This window comes from Alligator mississippiensis, chromosome 2 (genome assembly GCF_030867095.1).
Source record: "Alligator mississippiensis isolate rAllMis1 chromosome 2, rAllMis1, whole genome shotgun sequence".
Lineage (NCBI taxonomy): Eukaryota > Metazoa > Chordata > Crocodylia > Alligatoridae > Alligator > Alligator mississippiensis.
In genome coordinates this window covers 148,916,334-148,941,585 of record NC_081825.1, presented here as the reverse complement: position 1 = coordinate 148,941,585, position 25,252 = coordinate 148,916,334, and the positions used below count along the sequence as shown (strand labels likewise).

Here is a 25,252-nt window from a genome sequence, read left to right as displayed (position 1 = left end):
GGTAGTTTGTTTGCTCATTTGGGATAGGGAACAGGAATAGGATTAAGGAATTGGAATAGGGCAAAACAGGTAACTGTGGAATGTATAGGTAAATATGTTCGTAGTGGCAACCATTCTGTTATCAAGGAAAATTCATCACTATGATATTTAACTGACATCTCTGAGTGAATAATGGAAACTTTAAAAGCTTATCACTAATCAAATTAAAACTGAGCACAGGGACAGAATCATTTTAACCCCCATTTCTGATATTGTACAACCCTACAAAAGGGATATTTAAATAGGGAAGACTTTATTTCAGTTAGTTGCTTTTGAATTCTTAGACAATGAGAGCCGGAATGTGATTACAAATGAGACCAAGACATTCAGTTGTAAATCTGATGAGCACGAACATAATCCATGAAGCATATTTTTAAATTCTCAGAGCACAGAAGTGATATTAAATAGCTGCCTACAGATATAAGCTTGTAGCTACTCAATATATGATAATACCATGGACAGAACAACTAATCCCTTTCTACATTTAGCTTTATTCAAACATGATGAAGTAGAAAACATCTTTAGAAAGCTGTGCATCGGGTAAAGTTACTATACAGATATTCACTTTTCTCAGTGCATCTCACAAAGCTTGTGAAACCTTGGTATGTATATCTTTGCTATGCATCTTGTTTCTATATATAAACATCAAAAATCAAATTATTCACACTTGGCTGCCTAAGGTTTATCTTCCACCAATAGTTCCATACTCAACCATCTATAGTCCCCCAGATTATCAGAGGGACTGACAATTTACAGTTCCCTTTGAAGCCAACCTGGTTTGCAAAGTTGAGCCCAATTGCCTTCAATTTTCTTGGCGGCAGAAAAAGAGAGCACAATGAGCTTGTATTTGGAGAAATCACAAGACAGATTGATTTCAAGGTTAGTGCTGCCCATGACTATGACACCCAGCATTCCCATTACAAGCCACATTACCCAGGGCTTCATAACCTGGCCATGAAAACTTATTCTAGGATGGAACTTGGCAAGTAAAATCTTATCCTGGAAGTAAACAGTTAGGTATGTGCCAACATTTCTGACATCCACCGGGACATTTCAAACTCCAAGAGAAAAAAATAGATATTGACTAAAACACTGTTGTGGTCTGACACTCAAAAGATCAGATTAAGCATGGCATTTCTATAGGTTGTCTTCAATAATGAACTACAGCCAGTTATGCAGGAAAAAGTGTTCTAATTTCCATATCTATGAATGCAAAAATTGTCTGAATTTCAAGGGTAGTGAGCACCTACTTCCATCGATTTCAGTGGGATTTGAGGAAACTTAGCACTTCTGAAAAAAATCAATCCACTTTTATTGAATTGTTTAAATACCAGTCTAGGTGCATACCTTTAGCCAAGTGGATTAAAATATGTTAGCACTAAAACCTTAATTAGTGAAGTTCTCACTTCCATTCGCCAGGTTTCCAAGCAAACTAATACTCTGTCTTTCTTGTGTACCTGGATTTCTAAAGGGCTTTCAATGGGAAAAGGAATTAAGCTCAGTGTTGGTTTTATTTAAAGTCAGTGACTAATGGAATGGTCTCTAACAGCAATTCAAAGCCTTGACATCTGTAACATGGTCCCATATTGGGAAATCTATTAAGAATTATAGCCAAAAAACAAAAGAGAAAAAGGAAGCTTGTGGGAAAACCACATAGGATTATTGCATTTACTTTCCCATATGAAAATTAATAATATGCATCTTGTCGGGACCCAGGGCAGCCGGCCAGCATCTGTCCCTGACTCCCACCCGGGCAGTTAAGGGTCCGTCGCCTTAGAAGGCCATCAGGCGGGTACTTGTGACGCTTGGAGTGGAATTAATTAGGCGGACGCTTATCGGTTACAAAGCAAGATTATTTACTCACGCCATCAAGGTGGTGAATAGCGGAGGTCAGAGATACTGGGTTAGTTATAGCTTAAGGTTCGTAGGTCATAGGTCGGTCTGCATAAGAGTTCGTCTGTCGGGCAGATAAATAGAGAAAAAAGTTGGGCCGGCAGGTCGTTGATTTACATCTGATTAGGTCGAGACGGGGGAGATTGACAAGTGATCAATTTGTCAGTTACTCTCACGCATATGTTCAGAGGTTTTTCAGGTGTTTGTGCAGAGGTCTCCCGTTCTTCACGGAAGTGAAGATGGGTTTTATTTGTATAATAGCCAATTGCTTTTCGCCACGTCATAAATTTAATTAGAATCGCCAATTATTTAGCGGTCTTCGCTAGGGTGTTATCATAGGGTTACTCCCTGTTTTTTCTGACCAGTTATAATGATTTATGTACAGCACAGAAGGCTAAGTTCTATTTCTAGTTAGTGTCGCAGTTATAAATCACTTTTTGACATGCGCAGCAAAAAAGCGGTTACTATCATTATTGTTAACCCTTAGTTAACCTAGTGTAGAAAAAAACTGTTTTGAATGGTTTTACTTGTTTGTGACATGGGTACTACTTAATTTGGTTGTGACACATCTGACTAATTTTTCTTCACTTCGGCTGAATCAATTAACATTTAGCCATGGATGCCATAGCTGGCCAGCTGAGCAGAGGCATTGTTTTAGAAAAATGTTTTCAAGCCTACGATTCCAAGCATTTCAAACCTAGAAAGTTTTGAAAGGAAGGAAAAATGATCCACTGCCCCTGTATCAGTTACATCAACAACAAAAATCCCATGAGGGCAGACAGTCTTAATGGGAAGACTGAAGCGTCCCAGAACCAGGACACTCAAAGCATTGGCTTCAACAAGACCTTTTTGCCTATTCTGTAGGATAATACAATGACATAACAGCCAGTTTGGTGTGAGGATGACTCAACCCTAATGATTTCAGTGCCTCTTCCAATAAAACACAGAATGGGAATTAAAGTTGCTTCTGGCTAACAAAAGCTGTCAGTTAAGAGTCAATGAAGATTCAGTCCACCATGTCTCCTTGCTTGCTGCTTGCCTTCCTCTTACCATTGCTGTGGCTGCTCTTAAATGTTTTACAAGAAAAACAACCACCACTGCCTCCACCTCTCCCACCCCATACCCTCTCGATGCATCTACCATCCTGTAAAAATAACTTCTTAACTTATAAAGCTTGTTGAAAAATGCCAGTTTGTACTGGAAATTTCAGGGGATTTGTTTCTATATTTCCTGGAAAAAAAATACTTAAAAAAAAAAAATCAAACTTTCAGTGAAAAGCTAAAACTCACATGATTTCAACTTTTGTAATTTGTCTTCTGTAATTTTTCAGTTGTTTTGCAATGAAAAAAATGGTTTTAAAAAATGTTTGAATTGTTAATCACAAAGCTATTTCACTGTATGAAACATATGGCATGAACTCAGACCTTAGTCTTATATTTCCATATAAAATGACCACCCAGGCATGCTGCAACAGACACCTACCAGTACTTAATGGGACTGATAGAAATTGAATTAAGCATTAGAAGCCTTTATAACATTGCTTTATTACTTAAATCTAGCAAACAGTGCTTCTTATTCAGGCTTGAACTTCTTTCCTCACCTTTTCCCAAAAAGTGTCTGACATATCAGCTTCCAGAATTACACTGTATCTCTATCCTCTGTTTCCCACCAATCACCCAAATCCTACTATATCTTAAATATGAATTATTGGCTGAGCTTGCATCTTGCCTAAGCCTTTCTATTTTGGCAAGTTCTGGCCTGGAAAACATTCAGAATTCATTAAACTCCACCTGCATAAGAAGTCAATGCACTGGCACTTCTCTTAGGTCAGATGCACATAGGTTCCATAACTTATCTTTTTAGAGGGTGCAGAGGATTAATGAGTTGAAAGCCATGAGGAAATAGAACAGCAGGAGATTGGCAGGTAGCATCTAGCAAATTTAATGGGATGACTAGGGATAGGGAAGGCCAGAAGTGTAGCCAGGCTGATGAACCAAGCTAGCAATAGTAAAAGGGTGGCATTCCTTAATCAAACCATCTTCAAGTTTTAAAATAATACTTAAGAAGAAAAAAAGGTTCAAGTCTGAGTTTCAAAACCAACAATTACTTTTGCAAGGCTGGTTTCAGTCATCCCTAGGAATGATAAAGTATCTTTAATAATGATAGTTATGCTAGCAGGCAGTGCTACATCAAGGCTGCTGTTAAATCACTGCACATTTATTGTATCATAGGACACTATCTCCCTTTGTAACAGCTAGTATTACAAAAGGCAGCACCAATTAAAGAATGCTGGAGGGATAAGCATTTCACTCTATCCTCAGAGCCCTCACAACAGAACAGTTGTACTATTTGTTGACAAATAAAAAATCATGATTCCCTTACACAACCCAGGGGTGAATGGAAAACAAAAATGAATGAGTAACTTATTGTCAAAATTAACCATTTTTTTCTTAAATTGAATAATTAATCATCTTCGCTTTCCCTCTAGGCTGAATCAAGTTGGTTATTAGTTTTTGGGAATGAAAGTGCAAAGACATTTTTACAGAACATCCTACCAGGAATAACTTCAAAGAGGAACTTTCCTGGACTTTCTTCATTGCAAGCATGCTCAATCACTCTGTTTCCAGGCAAGAAAATGGTGCCCTAAAAAGATCAACAAACAAATAGGATCAAAACTATTTATGTGGAAACCCAAGTTACAATCAATGCAGTAATCCTGGTGATTTATATATATTAAATGAAAAAAATCACTTCTTAGTCTTCCCATATTTTCAGTTTTTGACACACTACAGATGTGAAGGGGGCAATCTAGAGCTTTGCATATGTGGGAAAGGAACAGGTAGGCAGATGGCACTTGGGAAAGTGTAGAAGGCAATCAGAGAGTGAGGAACAAATTCAGTTGCTAAAAATTGGAAAAAATCTTTTTTTTTTTGCGATTTCTTAATTGGTCTAATAAAAGGTATAATCTCTGAACCAAGAGTTCTAGATTTTTGCATTTATTTTTGTCTCAGACCAACACGGCTACCAAATACATCACCGAATAAAAATGTTGAAATTTAAACTTGGGATCAAAACTCCAGGCAGATGAATGGGGAAGCACAGAGCTATTGTTTTGCTGTCTGTGGCTTCAGGCCAACACTATGTTACATAGGGTTCACATTTTTAATTTATCCTCAGAAACATGCAGGCTAAAAATATCTTTTTTTAATGAAAACTTTGATTCTGGAGCAAGACAGTTCCCAGTTTCTGTTCTGTATCATTGTTCCTGGAGGATGAGAGCAGGCAGCACACAAAATATATTCCATTTCCACATGCTTAGCACCATTATTGTTTTGCTCTGCAATAAAGGAGTAGCAGCCACCAGCAGATCTCCCTTTGAAGATTTATTTGCTGGATGGCACTAACTACCTCACTTCTCTTCACCTTTCCTTTATCCTGGCCAAAACCTAATACTTGAATTCTCATTCCACTCCTCTTCTTGATAGCCTGCCTCCCCATTTTGTTCATTTCAGCTACATGGAGGTGACAGACAACCTCTGTGACACGTGCTGAAAGCCACTACCAGATGTTATACCTTGAGGTAGCACTTAGGATTTTAAACTGTAAATGTACAGTAGGCCTATGCGAATCAGCTAGTATTCACTTCGGATTCGGCCGATTCAGGGGGACAGTTATTTGATTTGGTGATTCGAATCACTGTCCTGAATCGATTAGGCCAAATCTGATTCAGAGATTCGGCCGCTGCTGAATCTCTGAATCAGCCAGGTCAGGCCCATCTCCTGCCCACTCTCCCAGCCTGGCAATGGCTGCCCCGCCCACCCCAGCTCCTGGCTCTTTGAAAAAAAAAAAAAGCCCCAACTCAGTGGGTGCTGTCAAGCAGGGGGTGATCCCCACTGCCCCATGCCATGTGGAGGGTTCTGCAGAATCCCCCTGAAGCCCTGAGGCCACTGCAAAAGCAGGAGTCCCAGGGCTTTTCTCCATTTTTTTTTTCCTTAAAGGGCTGGGCGGGTGGAGCAGCCATGGGGGGGGGGAGGCTCAAGGAGCAGGGGGGAGTTGTGGGGCTCATGCAGAGCCCCCCCATGTAGCACGGGGCGGTGGGGGGTAGCAGGGATCGCCCCCCTCCCCCCACGGCTGGCAGCACCCTTTGAGCCCTGGGACTTGTTTTTAAAGCACCGGGAGGCTGGGAGAGCAGGTGGGGTTCGGGGAGAAGGCTGGCAGGAGTCCCCCCATGGTCCCCTTCCCCTGCCCCAGGACAACAAGGGCTGTTCTTTTGTTCCTTTTAGAGATCTAGCTTTTTCATCTTATGTTTCTGTGCCTCATATTTTGTGAACCCTGCACCTCATATTCTGTAAACCCTGCGTCTCAGAGTATAAGGTTGAATGACTTTCAATGAGACTCTTGTTTTGACCTCTTTTGATTTCTCACCTATATATATAATGTTTCATTGACCTGTATATAAGCTGCTTAGCTTCTATATCTTATGTGTAAATATGTTAACACTATAACTTTTATATCTTATTAAATTTGTATATAGTTAAGCTTTAACACATCTTCTAGCCTTGCTCTATAGGGGGGGGAAGGTGGGAAACTGTGTGCCACAAGCAGTTTCACCCCACAGTGGTGCTGTGCTCTGTGACAGCGCACCTGCTGTACTAACATTCCCTACATTTGGAGAGGGGAGTACAACATTGGGACCACCCAGGGTAAATAAATATACATTGGAGTATCAGTGATGGAAACTTATTTTTACCAAACAGCCATTTTAAAGGTTACTACTTCATAAACTCAAAATCAATAAGGTTAACCCCAGCAAGGTACTGAACTTCAAAACATGTGTAAAGAACTCTTCAGTTTCAGCTGTTTTTGAGTTACTTAAGTATAAAACAATTCATTTTAAAAATACAGCTTTTCCAATTCTTTTAAAAGTTAAAAGTGGCGCAGCTTTTCAAAAAGCAAGTACAAAATCACTTTGGGAATGTACCAAACATGAAAAGTTGCAGAACAAAGGAGGAACTTTTCTGAAATTTATAAATGAGCAAGAGTTCTAAAGGAAACTATTTTGTAATCTTACTTACAAGCAATTAGTGACATGTATAACTAACATTTAAGACTAGGAGAGTTTTAATGCCTGTAATGACTTCCATCTGCAACTGTTTTGCAATTCAAACTCAATACAGAAAATATGTAACATTTAGCCTTGGTGTTAGAATGAATTTCACGCATTGGATATTTGATCAGGAGCATGAGTGAGTGCAGGCATAAAGACACTCAAGAAAATTAATTACACATTATTTTATTTAATTAATCAAACCAAAAATGCAAAATTAAGCAAATCTATAGCACTGTAAACTAAAATCAAACTACAAATGAAGCAGTAAGTAAAATATGTATTTAACTTCACAGACCAGCTATTAGCTATATATCTATGTCGTAAAGAACTTATAGTCCATCAGATTTTCAATTCGTTGATGTAAAAAGAGCTTATCTTTGTTTATTTTACAATGAAATGTCTCAGTGAGACATTTCATGGAAAAAACACTTACTAAAATCAGAACATCTTAGGTCTGAATTTTTCCCCACCCCCACATAGTCACTAATTTTATTTTCTCTGATAAAGAAATTAATGCTTAGCATTTTTGAACCTGTAGAAGCTCTGCTGACACTCCAGACACTTTAGAAAATTCAGTGTTTAGCCAAACACTGAAGATGAATGGGATCTCAGACACATGGACACACCAGTGGGACTCTTTTGGCACTTATTTAATCAGCTTTAGCTAAAAGCGCCAAAAAGCCCTGCTGATCTTTACAGATACTGTAGAGCCAGGTTGAACTAATGTGCTGCTGCTTCTGGTAAAGCACAGTTTTGTTTTGTTTTTCTTTTTAACATCTGCAAGGCGCATGTGATATTGGACTCGTGTTCTGCTTCTTTAAAAAAAAATAAAGGCAGGAAGAAAACTCATGAACACAGGTACTCTATTAGTCAATACAAGAGAAGTTTTTTTTTTCCCCATTCAACTGTATTTGATTACAAGCAGGGGTGCAGGCATCCTGCACCACCCAAAGGAAACCCCTACTTCCTAAACTGAGATTTGTAGTAGGAGTGAGAGATTTAGAGATTAAGAATTCAAAAACAAATTACCTCACAAGCCGTGATCAGAAGGGACTGATTACTGACTAACATGGAATATTTTCCCAGCACATCATTACTACAGATGAAGGGAAACCAAGAAGGAATCCTAATAAAATATTTCATATAACTAAAACATAACATATCGGAAGCTTCTTAACACACACACAATATGCTTCATAGCTAATTAGGAACATGACAGAAAATGTTGTTGTATGGGGTATGGATTACAGGAACTATTTTAGATCAGAAACTTAGATTAGAAATTTGACAGTATGAACTAGGACTATACCATCACAGTTTCACTCCCCAAGTGCCACTCTACATGAGCAGGTATAGGCTCAATGGGATCTAATGTGCACTCCACACAATTACATCTCCTGCCTTGTCACATGTGCATGGCAGGAGATGCTATTGTGGGATTGTGCATTAGATCCTATCATGACTAATTTTCTCCTCGGCTGTGGGTCTCACAGCAGGGGCAGCAGGGACAATGCCGCCACTGCCGTAAGCTTTGTAGCTGCAGGGCTAGGAACAGGTGTTTCAACCCTGTGGCTGGGAGCCTGTCAGTTGATGGGGCTCCCAGCCACTAGGAAGCTCTTAGAATCATAAAAAATTAGGGTTGGAAGGGACCTCAGGAGGTCATCTAGTCTAACCCCCTGCTCAAAGCAGAACCATCCCCAACTACGGCACCCCAGCCAAGGCTTTGCCTAGCAGGGTCTTAAAAACCTCCAAGGATGAAGATTCCATCACATCTCTGTGTAACCTGCTCCACTGCTTTACTACCCCCCTAGTGACAAAATTCTTCCAAACATCTAACCTAAACATCCCTTGCTGCAACTTGTGACCATTTCTCCTTGTTCTGTCACTGAGAACAAATGTAGCTCCATCCTCTTTTGAACCCCACTTCAGGTAATTGAAGGCTGGTATTCAATCCCCTTTCAGTTTTCTCTTCTACAGACTAAATAACCCCAGTTACCTCAGCCTCTCCTAATAAGTCATGCCCTGTCACCATTTCCAATGCACTCTGCTAAACTCTCTCCAATTTATCCACATCTTTTTCTGTAGTGGGTGGCCCAAAACTGAAGACAGTACTCCAGGTGTAGCCTCACCAGTGCTGAATAGAAGGGAAGAATCATTTCCCTTGACCTGCTGGCAACACTCCTACTGATGCAGCCCAGTATGCTGTTAGCCTTCTTGGAAACAAGGGCACACTGTTGGTTCATATTCAAATCGTTGTCCACTGTAACCCCCAAAGTCATTTTCTGAAAAACTGCTGCCCAGTCAGTCAGCCCCCAGACTTTACTGGTGCATGGGATTGTTCTGTCCTAAGTGATGAACTTTGCACTTGTCTTTGTTGAACTTCATGAGATTTCTTTTGGCCCAATCCTCCAATTTGTCTAGGTCACTCTAAATCCTAGCCCTACCCTCCAGCGTATCTACTACTCCCCCCAGCTTGGTGTCATCTGCAACCTTGCCGCAGGTGCACTCTATACAATTTTCTGGATTGTTGATGAAGATATTGAACAAAACCAGCCCTGGGACCAACCCCTGGGGCACTCCACTTGATACCAGCTGCCAACTGAACATAAAGCCATTGATTATTACTCTCTAAGCCTGATGCTCCAGCCAGTTTTCTATCCACCTTACAGTCCATTCATCCAGCCCATACTTCCTTAGCTTGCCTGTGAGAATGTTGTGGAAGACCATATCAAAAGCCTTGCTAAAATCAAGGTATACCACATCCACTGGTTTTCCTGCATCCACAGAGCCAGTCATGTCATCATAGAAGGCAATTAGGTTGGTCAGACATGACTTGCCCTTAGTGAATCCACGCAGAGTATTCCTAATCACCACCTTCTCCTCCAAGTGCTTAGAAATGGATGCCTTGAGGATCTGCTCCATGATTTTTCCACGGACTAAAGTGAAGCTGACTGGTCTGTAGTTCCCTGGATCCTCCTTTTTCTCTTCCTTAAATAGGGGCACTATGTTTGCCCTTTTCCAATCATCTGGGACCTCTCTTGATAGCCATGAGTTTTCAAAGATGATGGCCAGTGGTTCTGCACTCACATTAGCCAATTCCCTCAGCACTCTTGGGTATATCTCACCTGGCCCCATGGACTTGTATATGTCCAGGTTTTTTAAATAGTCCCTAACCTGTTCTATCACCACTGTTGGCTGCTCACCTCCTTCCCAAACCATGCTGTCAGGTTCAGTAGTCTGGGAGCTGACCTTGCCTGTGAAGACTGAGATGAAAAAGGCATTGAGCACTTCAGCCTTTTTTGCTCTCTCTGTCACTAGGTTACCTCCCCCATTCAGTAAGGGAACCACACTTTCCCTCATCTTCCTTTTGTTACTGACATACTTGGCCAAACATACAATTAACTAGAACAAGATATAAAGTTAATCCACATTTTTTAGGGAATAGCTTTGTAGCTTATTTCTTGTTTTATCACACCATTAATTAGTTGAATGTGTAGCTGGGTTACAAGTTAAGGCATGATTACCTGGCTAATCATGCCTTGAGTATAACAGCTAGAGAAAGACAAAACATGGGGCATCCTTCTCTAATCCCCTGCAACATTTGAGACATTTTTCTGTGGATGGACACCATGCTAAGCATGGAACAAGTGTGAGAATACTAACCATAGAAATGTCTTATGACAGCCTATTTTTTCACCTTGTACATTCCATCCAGCTGAGTAAGGGTTGTGAATCAGTGGTGTCCTTTTTGTCACCTATCATTTGTTACGCCTCAGCTCTGTATTCTTGGGCAACCCTGGCACAGGATGCAGTCTGTCTGACTCACAAAGGACTCACCCCCCCTCCCTCCCCTCCTCTACCTAAATGAAACTGATTAAGATGCAGTGAGAGACACACCTAAGACCCTCAAGATAAGGGTGACAAGAGTGAACAACTGCCCTAGGTCTCATTTACATCTGAGATAGAACCAGATAACCATTCATTTACATGAGAGATGGAGAACAGAAAGCCTGAAGCAGAGACTGCAGTGTATTCTGGGACCAGAGAAGCAGGGGAGCACTGCATGATGGGGAATCTGTGCTTCAAATGTTAATCAACCCATGTTCACACACACCCAGCTCAGCATTTATCAGACCAGTTCTAATTTGGATTTACTAAGGACTTTTCCCCCCCCCAGGCACACACACACAACTCTAAGTTTAATAGGCATCTCGGGCCGTACATTCCCCGGTCCCACTATGGGAGGCCTATTTAAACTTGATTGACTAAAACTCGGTTGCCGGGTTAGGGAATGCTGAGGCAAGAGACCAAGTCAGAGGGGGTATGGGCAACATTTGAACAATGGTTAAGGCTTCATCACAGCATTCAGCCTGCTGGAGCCCTAATCACAGGTGTTGTCATACTTTTCCCTAGATGACTGGTGGGAGTCCTCTCCACAGAAGGTTATGAGCACCCCAATAATTGTCTTAAGTCTGTTAAAAGACTATAGTAAAATATGGAAAAGTCATGCTAAGCTGAGGCTTGTGCACAACAAGTAAAAATCCAAAATCCTGATGCTGCAAGCTATCTATTGTTCCTGAAGAAACCATGGGATATCCCATCAGTATATCTGCCATCCATAGGAATCTCAAGCTGGCTCCCAAGTATTTGGTTACTCCCTAATCTTAAGTGTTTCCTGATTATCAATCAGTTTCCTGAGATGGTCCAAATCAGATAACCCCTTGTCAATAGAAAAGACAATGATTTACCCTACTGAGAGTGCTTCGAAGCAGCTGAACTGAGGGTATAAAAATCTGTAAAAAGTGTGTGCGCTTCTAGAAGAAGAAGAAGGAAGAGGAAAGGAGAAGGAGAGGAAAAGGAAAGAAGACGAAAACTCCTGTGCTGACACCATCCCCTGTCGTTCTTGGGACGCTGGAAGAACAGATCGTCTCTCTCTTCAAGGATTGTGCTACGGACTGTGCCTGTCAGCTTTGCAGCCTGAGTACCTTGGACTAGGTGAGATCCCAGCGCTCGCTCTCTCTCTCTCTTCTCTCTAGGCATAACCTTCTGAACCTGAACTGTATCAGTTAAGCTTGAGCTAAGTTTCCCCAAATACTTAGTGAAACCAGGGTAGTATTGTCATTGTTTGTGTTTGTTTTTCTTTTGCATGTCTATTACTACTAGTACTATTATATATTTCATATGCTTAGCAATAAATAACTTTTATAGTCAAACTGGTAGTAATTGGGTATATTTTTCCTTCTCTGCTTCTCTTTCCTCCCGTGCTCTGCAGCAACGCTTCTTTTACCTAAGCTAAAGATCCCTGTGAAGCCCAAAAATATTGTGGGGCCTGCTCATCAAGAGGCCAAAGATTGGGACGTGCTGAGTTTGAAACACATAAGGGGATCAGCTTGTACAGGCTGATTGACCCAGTTTGACTCAGACGTGCCCTTATGAACTGAATGCTGGCCCATGAGGGTGTCAGCTGGACACCCAGCCAGATTCAGAGGGATTCTGTTTACCTGTGTGCTTGTGTCTGACTGCATTTTATTGTTGCTCTTATGAACTGATTCTTGGCATATGAGGGTGTCAGCCTGTCCATGCCGATCAGCCCGGCCAGGTCAGGTGTGTCACGTTAATTTGTGTGTGTTTGTGTGTATGACTGATTCGGTGACTGGAGGAACCCAGTCCCATTGAGAATGAGTCCTGCAAGATAGCTTCACTGGGGGTGAGGGCTTGCAGAAGGGAGAAATACAGTTCTGTATAGTAACACAAGCAGCACATTGACAGAATCACCAAGACCCTAGAAACTATCCCTAATAAATGAGCACACCCAAAAGTAACGGGCAAATTTGGTAACACATTTTCCCTGAATTTTTCAAAAACTTTGCAGGCCCTGTTTAATTTTTCCTCCCTAAACTTGGCTATTTATCATCAAGCAGTTAAGACATAAAGCACCTTTCCCAAGGATATTGGTTTGCTTAGAGTTCACCCCTCATAAGACACCCTCTAGTTCCTTACTGCCCTTCATACCTCTTAGTTTTCTTTTCCTCTGTTATTTCATTTGGTAACCAACTTACTTATCTTTATAAAACATGTGGAAATGCAGTCTGTATAACAGTACAATAAAATCAGTGGTCTGATTCTACAAGCCTGGCACTGTCATTCTTGAGCTTTAAGCGACTCCTTCAGTATACGATTCTCAACGGCAGCAATGATTACAGAACTGGGACCTACAGGCCACATACAGACATTACACGTAACATTGTATAAGTGACCAAAAACTGGACTGAACCTTTAAAAGGACAAAAGATCACTGCACACAGACTAGTTTAAGACATGGTGGAACCCAATCTAAGGTAGACCTGGAAGGATGTAAAATCAGATTTCATCAGTTTAGGTTAGACCCATCTACTGAGCTTCTGCACCAGATCCCCTCCCAATTCAACTTAGGTCACTGTCTGCCAGCATCCTAGGGGCCTTTGTGGCCCCTGTCCCCCAGCTAGTCCCCCTCACAGGGAGACATGCTAGCATTCCCCAGGTGCTCAGCTGCTCTTGGCTATCACAGATCGAAGCCAGCATAGACACAGGCAGGTATGGGGGGTGCTGGAAGAGGAGGCTTGCACTGGATAGTGGGAACAGGAGTGCTCTGCAGAAGGAAGGATTGGCCCCCTCAAAGCTGGGCACCAGTGGTAGCCAAGAGGCTTGATCTTTCCTTCTACACTCCTGTCCCTGCTACCAGCATCTTCGCAGCTGCCACTGGTGCTGAGCTCCCTCAAGACATGCCCTGCAACCTGGGAGGCTTTGGCAGCAGGGACAGGAGTACTCCATAGAAAGAAGGACCAGCTCCTTGGAGCCTGATCCTTACTTCTACAGTGTAGGGCCACCGTTGATTGACTGCCAAGCACATGTCCCCAGCCCCTGTGCCCAGCTTGAGACTTCCAGAAGAGCCCCAGGGAAGGGGGGCGGGGGTGGGGGGAGGTCACCATGGCAAGCCTGACAGCCTAGCAGGTGGCAGCAGGGGAAGGAGTGCAATGGTGACCCCTTTCAGGGCTGTCCTGGAAGCCTAGGGCTAGGCACAGGGAAACATCTGTAGTCATAGCAGGATGTTGGGGGCATGTGAGTGGCAGCCAATCAGAGATGGCCCACACTTGGCTGAGCTTTGCTGCCCTTGGCAATCTCCAGAGCCCTGGAAGGCTTGAGGGAGCACCCCTGCCTCTTATCAACATGTATTTGGGGCACATTATTATCACACCCTATCTTTTTAACAATGTCACAACATTTTTATTTATTTATATATACATATATAAATGTGTACATATGTACACACACACACTCAATAGGGACTGGAGACATGTATGTAAATACATCCATAGAGATATTAGGGATCTCTCTATAGAGAAAGACATAGCTATAGAAGGAGATATTTCCTAGAGAAGGAATGTGAATGGAATTCCATAGCAATTTAGCAAGAATTTAGCAGTATGCTTCAACAGCAACAGTGATAGAGGAGTACAGTAAACACAGCTTATTAACAGCTTGTATCCCTTGTGACAGTGCTGAAAACCCAAGCACACATTGCTTCACACAGTTTCCTAGGAACAGCAGTGTGCACTGCAATGCAGGCAAGAGGTTACCCTTGGCTGAGTGCTCAGAAGACAGACTATAGGTAGTGCTAGCTATGACAGTCTGCCAGAACATGTAACACCTTGGTGGCATCTTCTACTAGAGAATATGAAACCATGCTACAGAGAGCATTACTGAATGTCAGTAATGCTCATATTTACACATACCCCAGAAGTATACATATTACTTCATAAACAGAATTTAAAAAATGTTCTACCTAGCTTATAATTAAAGATGATATGATTGGATTCAGAAAGAAATGGCACAAGGGAAGAGAGACTGTTGTTACTGTCACAACCCAAAGTTCTGATTTTTTGTTTGTGTGTGCGCTTCGGCACCGCTAAATTATTTCCCGCCAATTTGTCGCTTTCTTTGCATGGTAGAGTTCTCTGCTGCTAGAGAGAACTCTGGTGCAACGGGGGATTTCCCGCCGAATTGTAGCTTCTTTGCAGTGTGCATCTCTTTCTTGCATTGTAGTGATGCACGTTGTAAAGAAGTTCCCGCCATTTGTATTAGGATCCGCGCCACGTTATTGGCCCATTCCTAATATAGGCACACGTGGTGGCTAGTGATTGGCTTGCTAGCTGTACATAAGGCTTGCGTAGCTTCCGCCCAAGCCAGAGGAGGGAGGACGAGAGAGATTCTGTGTGAAGATCTCCAAGGGCAGCGGACCCAGCGCGCCTCCCCTAAGCAGGCAACAGAGGCAATAGAACTGAGTCTATGGAGCTTTCGCTTCTCGCCTCTCCCCGTCGCCGAGCACAATCCTAGACGTATCGCTTTCCTGTAACTTCGGACCCGTGGAGCCTAAGTGACTCTGGGGAAACTTTTCGAACCTAACTTAACTGGACCCGCGGAGCCTAGCAAACTCCGTGGGAGCAATCGATTTGTCAGAGTCCTCCAACGAGGGTTCAAGCGGGAGCTGTGCCTGGAAACCTGTCCAGCCTACACCAATACCATCTTTGGGTGTAAGTAAACAATCTTTTCAATCAACCATTATGCCTCCGTAACTAATTCTAACTCGCGTGCGCTAAACCGCCCCGCGGTTCTCTCCCGCCCCATGTGCCCGGGCTGCTGGCCACAGCCCGTGTGCGCCTAAGACGGGTCCGGTTCACCCCCGGCTAGTCCATGGCGGCCAGAATGGGATCGGAATCACCACCGCACGTGGCGATGAGGGCGGGATCGGGGCCCAGCCCACACATGGCGACGAGGATGGGATTGAGATTGGGAGAGAATGCGCACGTAACAACTCAAACGGAATTAAGAGAGAACACGCTAGAGTTAGAATTGGTTAGGAATTGCCCTTGGCGCGATAACCAATGCCAAGTGAAAAGCTTTGAAGAATTAGAGATCCATATCGCTTACCACCAGGCGGGCGGAACGGGTGAAAGATTTGTAAGCGGCCGTTTGTCCCTAAAGGGAGAAGAGGGAATCTCCGAAGACGGAGCCCCGAGAGAAAAGGAAGCGTACTTGCTCCCTGCGGCGTTCGGGTGTATAATGAGAGATGAGCGGGTCCTGTTTAGGCCCCTCGATACTGTGTCCCTCGCCGAACCCAACCCGGCGGGCGAAACGAACCCGACTTTCACCCAGGAGTGTGCCCGATGCCTACGATATGCTCGGGAGAATGAAGAACTGGAGCCCATCGGCCCGTTCTCTCCGTGTATGGTAATGTCTAGATTATGGGGTCGCGAGCTTCCATCCGAGCTCCGTGAAGATCTGGAGATGGAGGAGCGCCCCGCGGACGAAAGAATGGCCTTGTGGTACGACAAGGGGGGAGAAGGTAGTGCAACTATTCGTACTATAATGAATCTAATGCAGAGAAACCTAAGTTTGAAAACCCAGCTGCAGATGGCGATCCGATCAGTCAAAGAAGTGGCTGAGAAAAAGGAACCTGAAATGCTGGTCCAAGATGGCGCCGAGCAAGAGGGAGACCGCGTGGAAGAACCGGAAAAGAAGGGTGGACCTTCTAACGAAACCGCGAGAGTTCGGTCAGCGACTCCGCCCATCGATGCAGCATCTTTGCCGGCAACCCCGCCTAGCGACGCAGCAGCGTCCCGGCTGACCACGCCTTCCTGCCTACGAAGGAGAGAGTCAAGCGGAGGAGAGCATCCGCCTCTCCTGCCTGAAGCAGCAACAGCAGCAGTAACCCCCGCGGCAGCAGTTCAGCCTTTAACAACATCGACTCCCGGAAAAACAGCTTGCCCTGCAATCACGGTTGGCCCGGCAACGGATGGGTGAGATGTCGTCACCAGTCGCATTCGTGCTTGGACAGATCTACAACAATGGTATAAAGAATCTGAAATGGAATCTGAAGAAGCTATAATTTCATGGCTAGATCTTATGGCCACGGAATTTAAACATGATTAAAGAGTAATCTTCTTTGTCAATTGCCGAGACTGCATATCCTGGTGGAGCCAAAATTGTCTTATGATTGGGACTGTCAACACCCGACTAGGCCTCAGGGCATCAGACGATGTGGATCCGATCTCCCACCACTGCCACTGAGGACCCTGGAGGAGCGATGCCTGTTTGGATTTCTCCTACAGCGTTCCCGACTTAACAAGAGGCAGCTTCGGATTTTAGGGGACGCAGGCCAATGGCAATTAGCTTATGAGTTAGGTTTCCGTTATTTAGAGGAGCCAGATGATGAATCTTCGACGATTTCGTCTAATTAAGCCATAGGAATCGTTTAAAATTGTTTAAGTTTGTTGAATTAGGTCATTAATCTGTTTTTTAGAGTTTTCTGTTTACAGATCCGGAATTCAGAGCGTGTGACGAGGAGGAGCCCTAAGAGGGATGACACCACCGGAAGAAGTGAGGGCCTGACGTACGACTTTGTCACGACTCCCACTGAAGCCCTGATCGTGCAATTTTATTATGAATCAGATTATGTGTTTATGTTGATTATTATTTCTTGATTGTTATGTAACTTGATCCCAGGACAGCGAACTTTATGTTTGTGTATTTGTTTGATGGCTTGTTTACTCGTTGGATGATTACGATAAACTTCAAGATTGCTCGGAAGAGTATGGCATAATTTAGCTATGCTCTCAGCAAGGGGGGGATGTCACAACCCAAAGTTGTGATTTTTTGTTTGTGTGTGTGCTTCGGCACCGCTAAATTATTTCCCGCCAATTTGCCGCTTTCTTTGCATGGTAGAGTTCTCTGCTGCTAGAGAGAACTCTGGTGCAATGGGGGATTTCCCGCCAAATTGTAGCTTTGCAGTGTGCATCTCTTTCTTGCATCGTAGTGATGCACGTTGTAAAGAAGTTCCCGCCATTTGTATTAGGATCCGCGCCACATTATTGGCCCATTCCTAATATAGGCACACGTGGTGGCTAGCGATTGGCTTGCTAGCCGTACATAAGGCTTGGGTAGCTTCCGCCCAAGCCGGAGGAGGGAGGACGAGAGAGATTCTGTGTGAAGATTTCCAAGCGCTGCGGACCCGGCGCGCCTCCCCTAAGCAGGCAACAGAGGCAATAGAACCAAGTCTACGGAGCTTTCGCTTCTCGCCTCTCCCCATCGCCGAGCGCAATCCTAGACGTATCCCTTTCCTGTAACTTCGGACCCGCGGAGCCTAAGTGACTCTGGGGAAATTTTTCGAACCTAACTTAACTGGACCTGCGGAGCCTAGCAAACTCTGTGGGAGCAATCGATTTGTCAGAGTCCTCCAACGAGGGTTCAAGAGGGAGCTGTGCCTGGAAACCTGTCCAGCCTACACCAATACCATCTTTGGGTGTAAGTAAACAATCTTTTCAATCAACCATTACGCCTCCGTAACTAATTCTAACTCACGTGCGCTAAACCGCCCAGCGGTTCTCTCCCGCCCCGCGTGCCCGGGCTGCTGGCCACAGCCCGTGTGCACCGAAGATGGGTCCGGTTCGCCCCCGGCTAGTCCATGGCGGCCAGAATGGGATCGGAATCATGGCGACAAGGGCGGGATCGGGGCCCGGCCCGCACAGTTACAAGGTTGTTTTTCCTTCTCAATGCCCACATTAATTTCTTTCTTTAGGTAATATCAAGAAAACCTCAATTTTATATGCCCCCAAAAAATCAAATGTGGGTACATGAAATAAGCCCTTAAAAATGCTAATAGGTGCCTCACACAGTGACCTGAAGTAGAATTTCAAAACAACTGAGCATTAATCAAACTCAGCTCTCCCCAAGGTCACTGATAAATCTTATGCTGAGCTCACATAGGTCAGAGTTTGGTCAAGGCTGAGCACTTTGGAAAGCCCAATCTGATCTTCAGGACTATTACATATTCTAGGGTCCCAATGAAATGAGTGGCAGCTGTATGTGTCAGCTCACATTTCAAAACTGTGCTCACAAAGCTTCCTAGTTTAGTGTGAATATGAGACACTAATAAATTCTTGCTCTGGGACAGAAATATTGTAGCTTCCTCCTTCCCTGAAGGAGAAATTGAGGAACACAGAGGGTAAATGACTTGCATAAAATCACAGGAGCAGAGCTGAGGCTAGAGCCAGGTCATCTGTCCCCCTGTCATGCTCTATAATGACATCACAGGAGCATCTCTTGAACAAAGCATTACCCAAATTTAATTTTGTAACACATCAGCAATGTGTCACTGCTATTTTACCTGGGTTAACACAATGCTAGAGAATAGAGTGTTTATATATCTCTATATCACTGAGCAGTTTATTAATTTTACATATTGTGAAAGCAAACTGATCCTCTGAGCTGCTGCCTGCCAACAAGAATATCATCTATCAGAGGTCAGAACACTACTCTGGCATTATTTCTGCTTCTATGGAAAGCATCTCAGATATCACTAGGTGCAACAAAAAAATGAATCCCTTTCATGGGTTTAGGCTGCAAGCTTGATGTAGTATAATGCTTATTAGATCTGACTGTCAGTGCTGGTCATTATCACCACGTTGCATGCAATGCACTACCATTAGCTAACAATGGTGATTTTGAAACATTCTACAATCATTTATTCTGCTTCATGCTGTTATAATCCACCAAATAATTTAGCTGTGAGTGTAAATTTGTTGCTAAGCAATCTAATAGTTATAACCCTTCAGGGTCACTCCTGGGAAGTGAATCAAGCAAGGCAAATGCTCTGCCCACTAATCTCAGCTGCTGTTTTGAAACCAAGTAGCTGTTACTCTTCTCTTCATTTCAAAGGTAGTTTTTGTCTAATGGAGATTTTTCCTTCCTACATACCCAGGAGACTTGCAGGCTCACCACTGAATATTTTATGATGAAAACTAATCTAGTTACATAAATTGATTTGCTACTGTAAAATACACATAGCATTTTTTCCACATACAGAAGAATATGGATACAGACTGGAGAAATTAAAAGAAACAAGAATTATAAGAAGGTATCACATATTCTCCAGGTAAGCGTACTTGTTTTTATGTTATTCGGCTTTTAAAATAGCTAAGAAAGTAAACTTATTATTGAAGAGAGAGATGCAGGTACTTGAGCCTACTGCCTTGTAGTTTCCATATATCCATATAAATCTGCGCAAAGTACATACTAAAATACGGTAAAAGGATGCCAAATTAGAATGTCAAGATGACTACACATGATGACAGAGAGCCAGGCCCAGAAAAGGCTCTTGGAGAACATGAGAGCATTCATGGGAGGGTTACCTGCACAATAAATGGTCAGAGCTAATGCAAATTTCACACAGGAAAGAAGGATTTCTGTTTGTTCCCCTAAACCTGAAATTTGCTATCTTAAAAGCATTGGTGAAAGATCAATTACATACACCTGCCAAAGCCACTATTAGAGACAGATTCTGCAAACCTTAATATTGGCTAAACTCAATGGAAAAGAAAAAAATGCCTACAAATTACAGGGATGTTGTTAGAGGGATGTTCAAGCATGATCTAGAACTGAAAAGGATGGGGCTGGAGGCCCAGCACCAGCATGAGGAGGCACAGCGTGAGCACGAGGCCAGTGAGGCCCAGCGCCAGCATGAGGCAGAGGCCGAAGAGGCAAGTCTCAAGCGCAAACACAATCTTGCAGTACTCCAGATGCATTAAATGCTGGAGCTGTGGGCTCTCAGCTGGCTCCAGCTGCACCCCCCAGACTGAGCACCCCAGTCTTCTCTTGCTACAAAGACAGGGATGATCCAGACATGTTCTTAGGTAACTTTGAAAACCAGATGCACTGATGGATGTTGCCAAAGGAAAAATTCATGAAACACATGGCTGCTCTGGTTGAGAACAGAAGGGGTTCCACAAAGGGGAAAAGGGAGGGCCAAGCCCAGAAGGGGAAAGAGGGCCACCTCCTGCTGAGCACAAGGTGGCTCCAGATTCAGACAAACCACTCAATTTGGGAAAGAGGGGTTGCTATAACTGTGGGGAGCCGGGCCACATCAGGCCCAACTGCCCAAAGCTCAGCAACAAACCCAAGCCAATCAGCCATGCAACAGCTGTAAGCAGTGAGGAGGGAGACCTGAGCCACTCTGAGGGGTGTACCTGTTCCTACAGGATTACAAACCCAGAGGATGTGACGGCCACTCACTAGACTGGGATAATGGTAAAAGGGAGAATCCTTGACGAGGAACTAGACACAGGGGCCAATGTGTCATTAATCAATGCCAACCTTGTTTCACCCGCGGATATAGTCCCAGGGAGTACCCTTACCATACAAGGGGTAGGACACCAGTCATTTGGGGTACTGGTAACCCGTCTCCCCATTGAGTGGAGAGGCTGCAGGATGTGCATAGAACTGAGAGAGTTGGAAGAGGCTCCTGTCCCCATCTTGGTGGAATGGGATATTATGGAGCTAAAATACCTGCAAAGGGATGGGGCCCACTTCATAGAGCCCTACCATGTTAATGTTGTGATTTGTCAACAGAGCAGAAAGGCTAAGGTGGGAGGAGTGGAAACTTCCCAAGGTTGAGTCACCCAATCGGCTGCAGAGGCAGAGGAGGAGAAGGGAGAGACTCCCCCTGACTGCAACCAGCCACCAACCACTGAGGAAACTAGTGACCTCGAGGTTGGGTTAAGTGACAGCCCCAGGGAAGAGTCCAGTCAGTTATTGGAAGAGGAAACCGAGACTCTCAGGTAGAAGTTAGAGGACATCCCTGTGGGTGAAGGTGCACTCCTTACAGGAGCACCAGAACTCCCCTCTGATTACTTAGCTGGGCAAGAGGAGTTCAAGCAGGAGGTTCTAGAGGACCCCAGCTTGGAGGAACTCCAGCAATGGCTCAGAAGCCAGAGACAGAGTTTACCCCAGATAAGAGGGAACAGGTAGTCTGAGATAAGGGACTCCTCTATTGGTTGTGGGTACCAAAGAACCATGCCGAGACCTGGAAGCCCCGTCGCCAGCTCATAGTACCTTGTAAGTTCAGACAACAATTGCTTTCCATGGCTCATGATTTACCTTGTGCTGGTCACATGGGCAGGGAATGGACATGTCAGCAGCTGAAGGTGAACTTTTATTGGCCCAGAATTTCCCAGAATGTGACAGACTACTGCAGATCTTGTGAGACGTGCCAGCAGATAGGCAAAAGTGGGGACAAAAGGAAGGCTCCCCTGCAGCCCTTCCCTATCATTGATCAACCGTTCCAAAGAGTGGATAGAGACATTGTAGGCCTGCTGAGGCATACGACTCATAGAGGGAAGAAATACATCCTGACTCTAGTGGATTTTGCAACTTGGTAACTGGAAGCAATTGCCTTGACCTCCACCAAGACACCTGTAGTTGCTGAAACCCTGACCAAGATCTTCTTTCAGCTGAGTTTCCCATCTGAGATCCTGACTGACAGGGGTGGGAAGTTCCTGGTGAAGGTGATGAAGTGCCTGTGGGAGTGCTGTGGGGTGCCAGTATGGGGTGCTCCTGCACTGGGCTATCCACCTCACTGCACCCAACCACCTTCCAAGCTCTGAGTGCTTGCCTGAGGGCATCTCACATCTAGCCAACCCCTTCCTGGAGCACACCCACTAGCCTGGGGGAAATACCACCATCACCCCGAGTCTGGACTGATCCTGGCTCTGTGCCCCCTGGGAAACACAGGACTAGTAGCTCTTGAGGGTACTTGACCCTCTTCAAGAACTTGGGGTGCTTCCCTTAGTCTGAAGCACAAATAGTGGTCTCTCTTAGTCGGCCAAACCAAAAGGGACCCCAAGGCATAATCTAGCCCCTCTCCCAATAAGTCTCCCATGCTAGGTACAAAGGAGAACGTTATTGGTTACAAGGAGTAGGTTTGGAATAGAGTACAGGGTAGAGCAATATCAAAGAATTCCCACAGAGCAAGCTGGGTAGCCTTTGATCACACATCTGAGTTACTGCAAACTATGTATCTAGTTAGATTTCAGGTAGCTTGCTCACAAGTATCATCCAGAGGCAGGTGGAGATTCCCTCTGGAGACAGGCAGCTCATGATTATGAGTTTCAAGAGAGAGAACACGTTTCAGATGGTCCAGATTCTCTCCCTGAGTTTTCATTATGTCTACTGCCCCTCCTCCTGGGCAGTCCTTAACTTATGTGTAGCAAAACCCCCAGTTTTTCTTTTTTTTTTATTTATTTTAAAATACATTCCCTCCCCTTCCCCAAGCATTTCTGACTTTTTCTCTCCCTCTCTATTCCCTATAGATAAGTATAAGTGAGCTCAGACTTAGGATAAGTTTTAAACATTTCTATTTTGGTAGCAAGTTTTTGGTTTTGGATATCCACTGTTTTATATTGTATTATTATTAGGTTTTTATTGATTCTTACTGTTGTATATTGTATTAACATTTTTGTATTGATTTTTATTGTTTCATATGGATATTGTATGGTTTAGGCCTGTGTTTGTAAGTGAACCAAAGTCATGTCTAATTTCCATTTTATGTGTCAAGCCTCCATCATGTGTCCTCTGCCTGGGCATCCCATGTTGCAACTGTATGAATCACGTACCCCTCCCATGTAAATTGGTTCCCAGATGAAGCAGAATAATTGGGAATGATTGAAATACAATGGTAGCAGGCCTCTACTGAATGGCCTGTAACGACTGGACCATCACCTCGCGTTGATTCGCCCAGGAACCACAGACCTCACCCAGGAACAGAGATAAGAACCCAGCATTTGAAAGACAAAAGACCCTGCAGAACCAGCAACTCTCACCATTACAGACACCCGAAACTGCACATCCCTGCACGGAGCACACGTGCTCAGTACGCCAGGGGCTGACCCTTGCCTGGGCATGCCTCCTGTCACTAGGGTCACACAAGGTCTGCCCCTATAAAAAGCGGCAGTGAAGACAGACCCAGTGGGATGCCCTCTCCATCTGGACCAGCACCATGCCACACCACCTATTCACCCAGAGGCCCTGCCAGCGACCCCCCTCTGGACAACACCTACTGGACAAGGACCCCTTTCCAGCCTGGATAGGTAGATATTACCTGCACACCACCTCCTACAATTGAAGTGGAGTCATCAACCTCTTGGATACTAAAAATCATGGACACATTATAACCTGCCTGACATCTGACTCCCCAGGTATCTCTCCACTGTTCATCCCCCTTCTGTCTCTTCCCCACCACCCCAGCCTGTCTCTCACCCATTGACTCCTCAGTCTATATTTTCACTGACTACCTGTCTTGCATGCATACCAGCCCAGCCTCTGGCTTCTATAGTTTTCATTGCATCCAGGAGGAGGACACACCAACTGCTGAAACTTCCTTAGCCTGACGAAGGGTTTTTGAACCCAAAAGCTTGCTTAATAATTGTTTTCCATCTATTTACGTTGGTCTAATAAAAGATATCAGAGTCATCAAGGTTCAAAGAACCTTGTCTGCCTGTGTGTGGTATATGAATTAGTAATCCACGTGTGTGTATTGGATGTGCAGGTGTTGGTAATTGGTAACTGATTCTGTCTAAATTCGGTGTGTGTAGCATGTATGGACTTAAACTGGTGATAGGTGTGCATGACCCTAGACTAGTTATTTTGAACGTGTGTGTATCTGAGTTGCTAGTGTGTGTGTGTGTGTGTGTGTGTATGTATATGTATATATTGCATTGTGTGTGTGATATATGAATTCGTGATCTGTGTCTAACTTTTGGGGTGTATAGCGTACGTGCTTGAATTGGTGATAAGTATGAATGTGCCTAGGCTGGTTTGGATGTTTATATGCCTGAGCTGGTAGTGTGTGTGTGTGTGTGTGTGTGTGTGTGTGTGTGTGTGTGTGTGTGTGTGTGCGCGCCCGCGCATGTGTGTGTGTGCGCGTGCATGCGTGCGTGCACACCTAATTGATTTGTGTGTATTTTGTACATGTGCAATTGTACACCACGCCCTCCTGTCTAACAGTGCAATATTGAGATACTGAGCGTTGGCCTGACCCCTCAGGGCAACATATGTAAACCTTATGACCTCACTTATTTGGTCCAACTGAGGCCTGCGCCTGTTGGCTGCCAGCCAACCGATTTGAAAAGTATCACTGGTTGCCAGGTAGACTGGCATTGCTTAGAACAATAGGGAGCCTAAGCCCCCCACCCAGGTATGTGATGTCAGTCACATAGGCAGAGGAAGCAGGTTCCCCCGCTCCCTCAGGAATGTATCCAACTCAGGTTATAACTCAGAGTTATGTAAAGAGATGGGATGTCTGCCCTCTGCAGGGACCATGTTAAACAAATTGTCACATAG

At 44.2% G+C, this 25,252-nt stretch overlaps 1 protein-coding gene across 3 annotated transcripts in view; it reads right to left on the bottom strand.

Moving 5' to 3' along the window:
- ARHGAP24 (Rho GTPase activating protein 24) overlaps nucleotides 1-25,252 on the bottom strand; it is a 520,920-nt gene that overhangs the window by 315,811 nt on the left and 179,857 nt on the right. For all 3 annotated transcript variants that reach the window (XR_009459915.1, XM_006265457.4, XM_014600612.3), the window contains one exon: nucleotides 4,488-4,575. Coding sequence is in view for 2 of the 3 variants with exons in the window: in XM_006265457.4 (XP_006265519.1) it covers nucleotides 4,488-4,575 (88 nt within the window). In the remaining variant the exon portion in view is untranslated. The remainder of the gene's footprint in view (nucleotides 1-4,487; nucleotides 4,576-25,252) is intronic.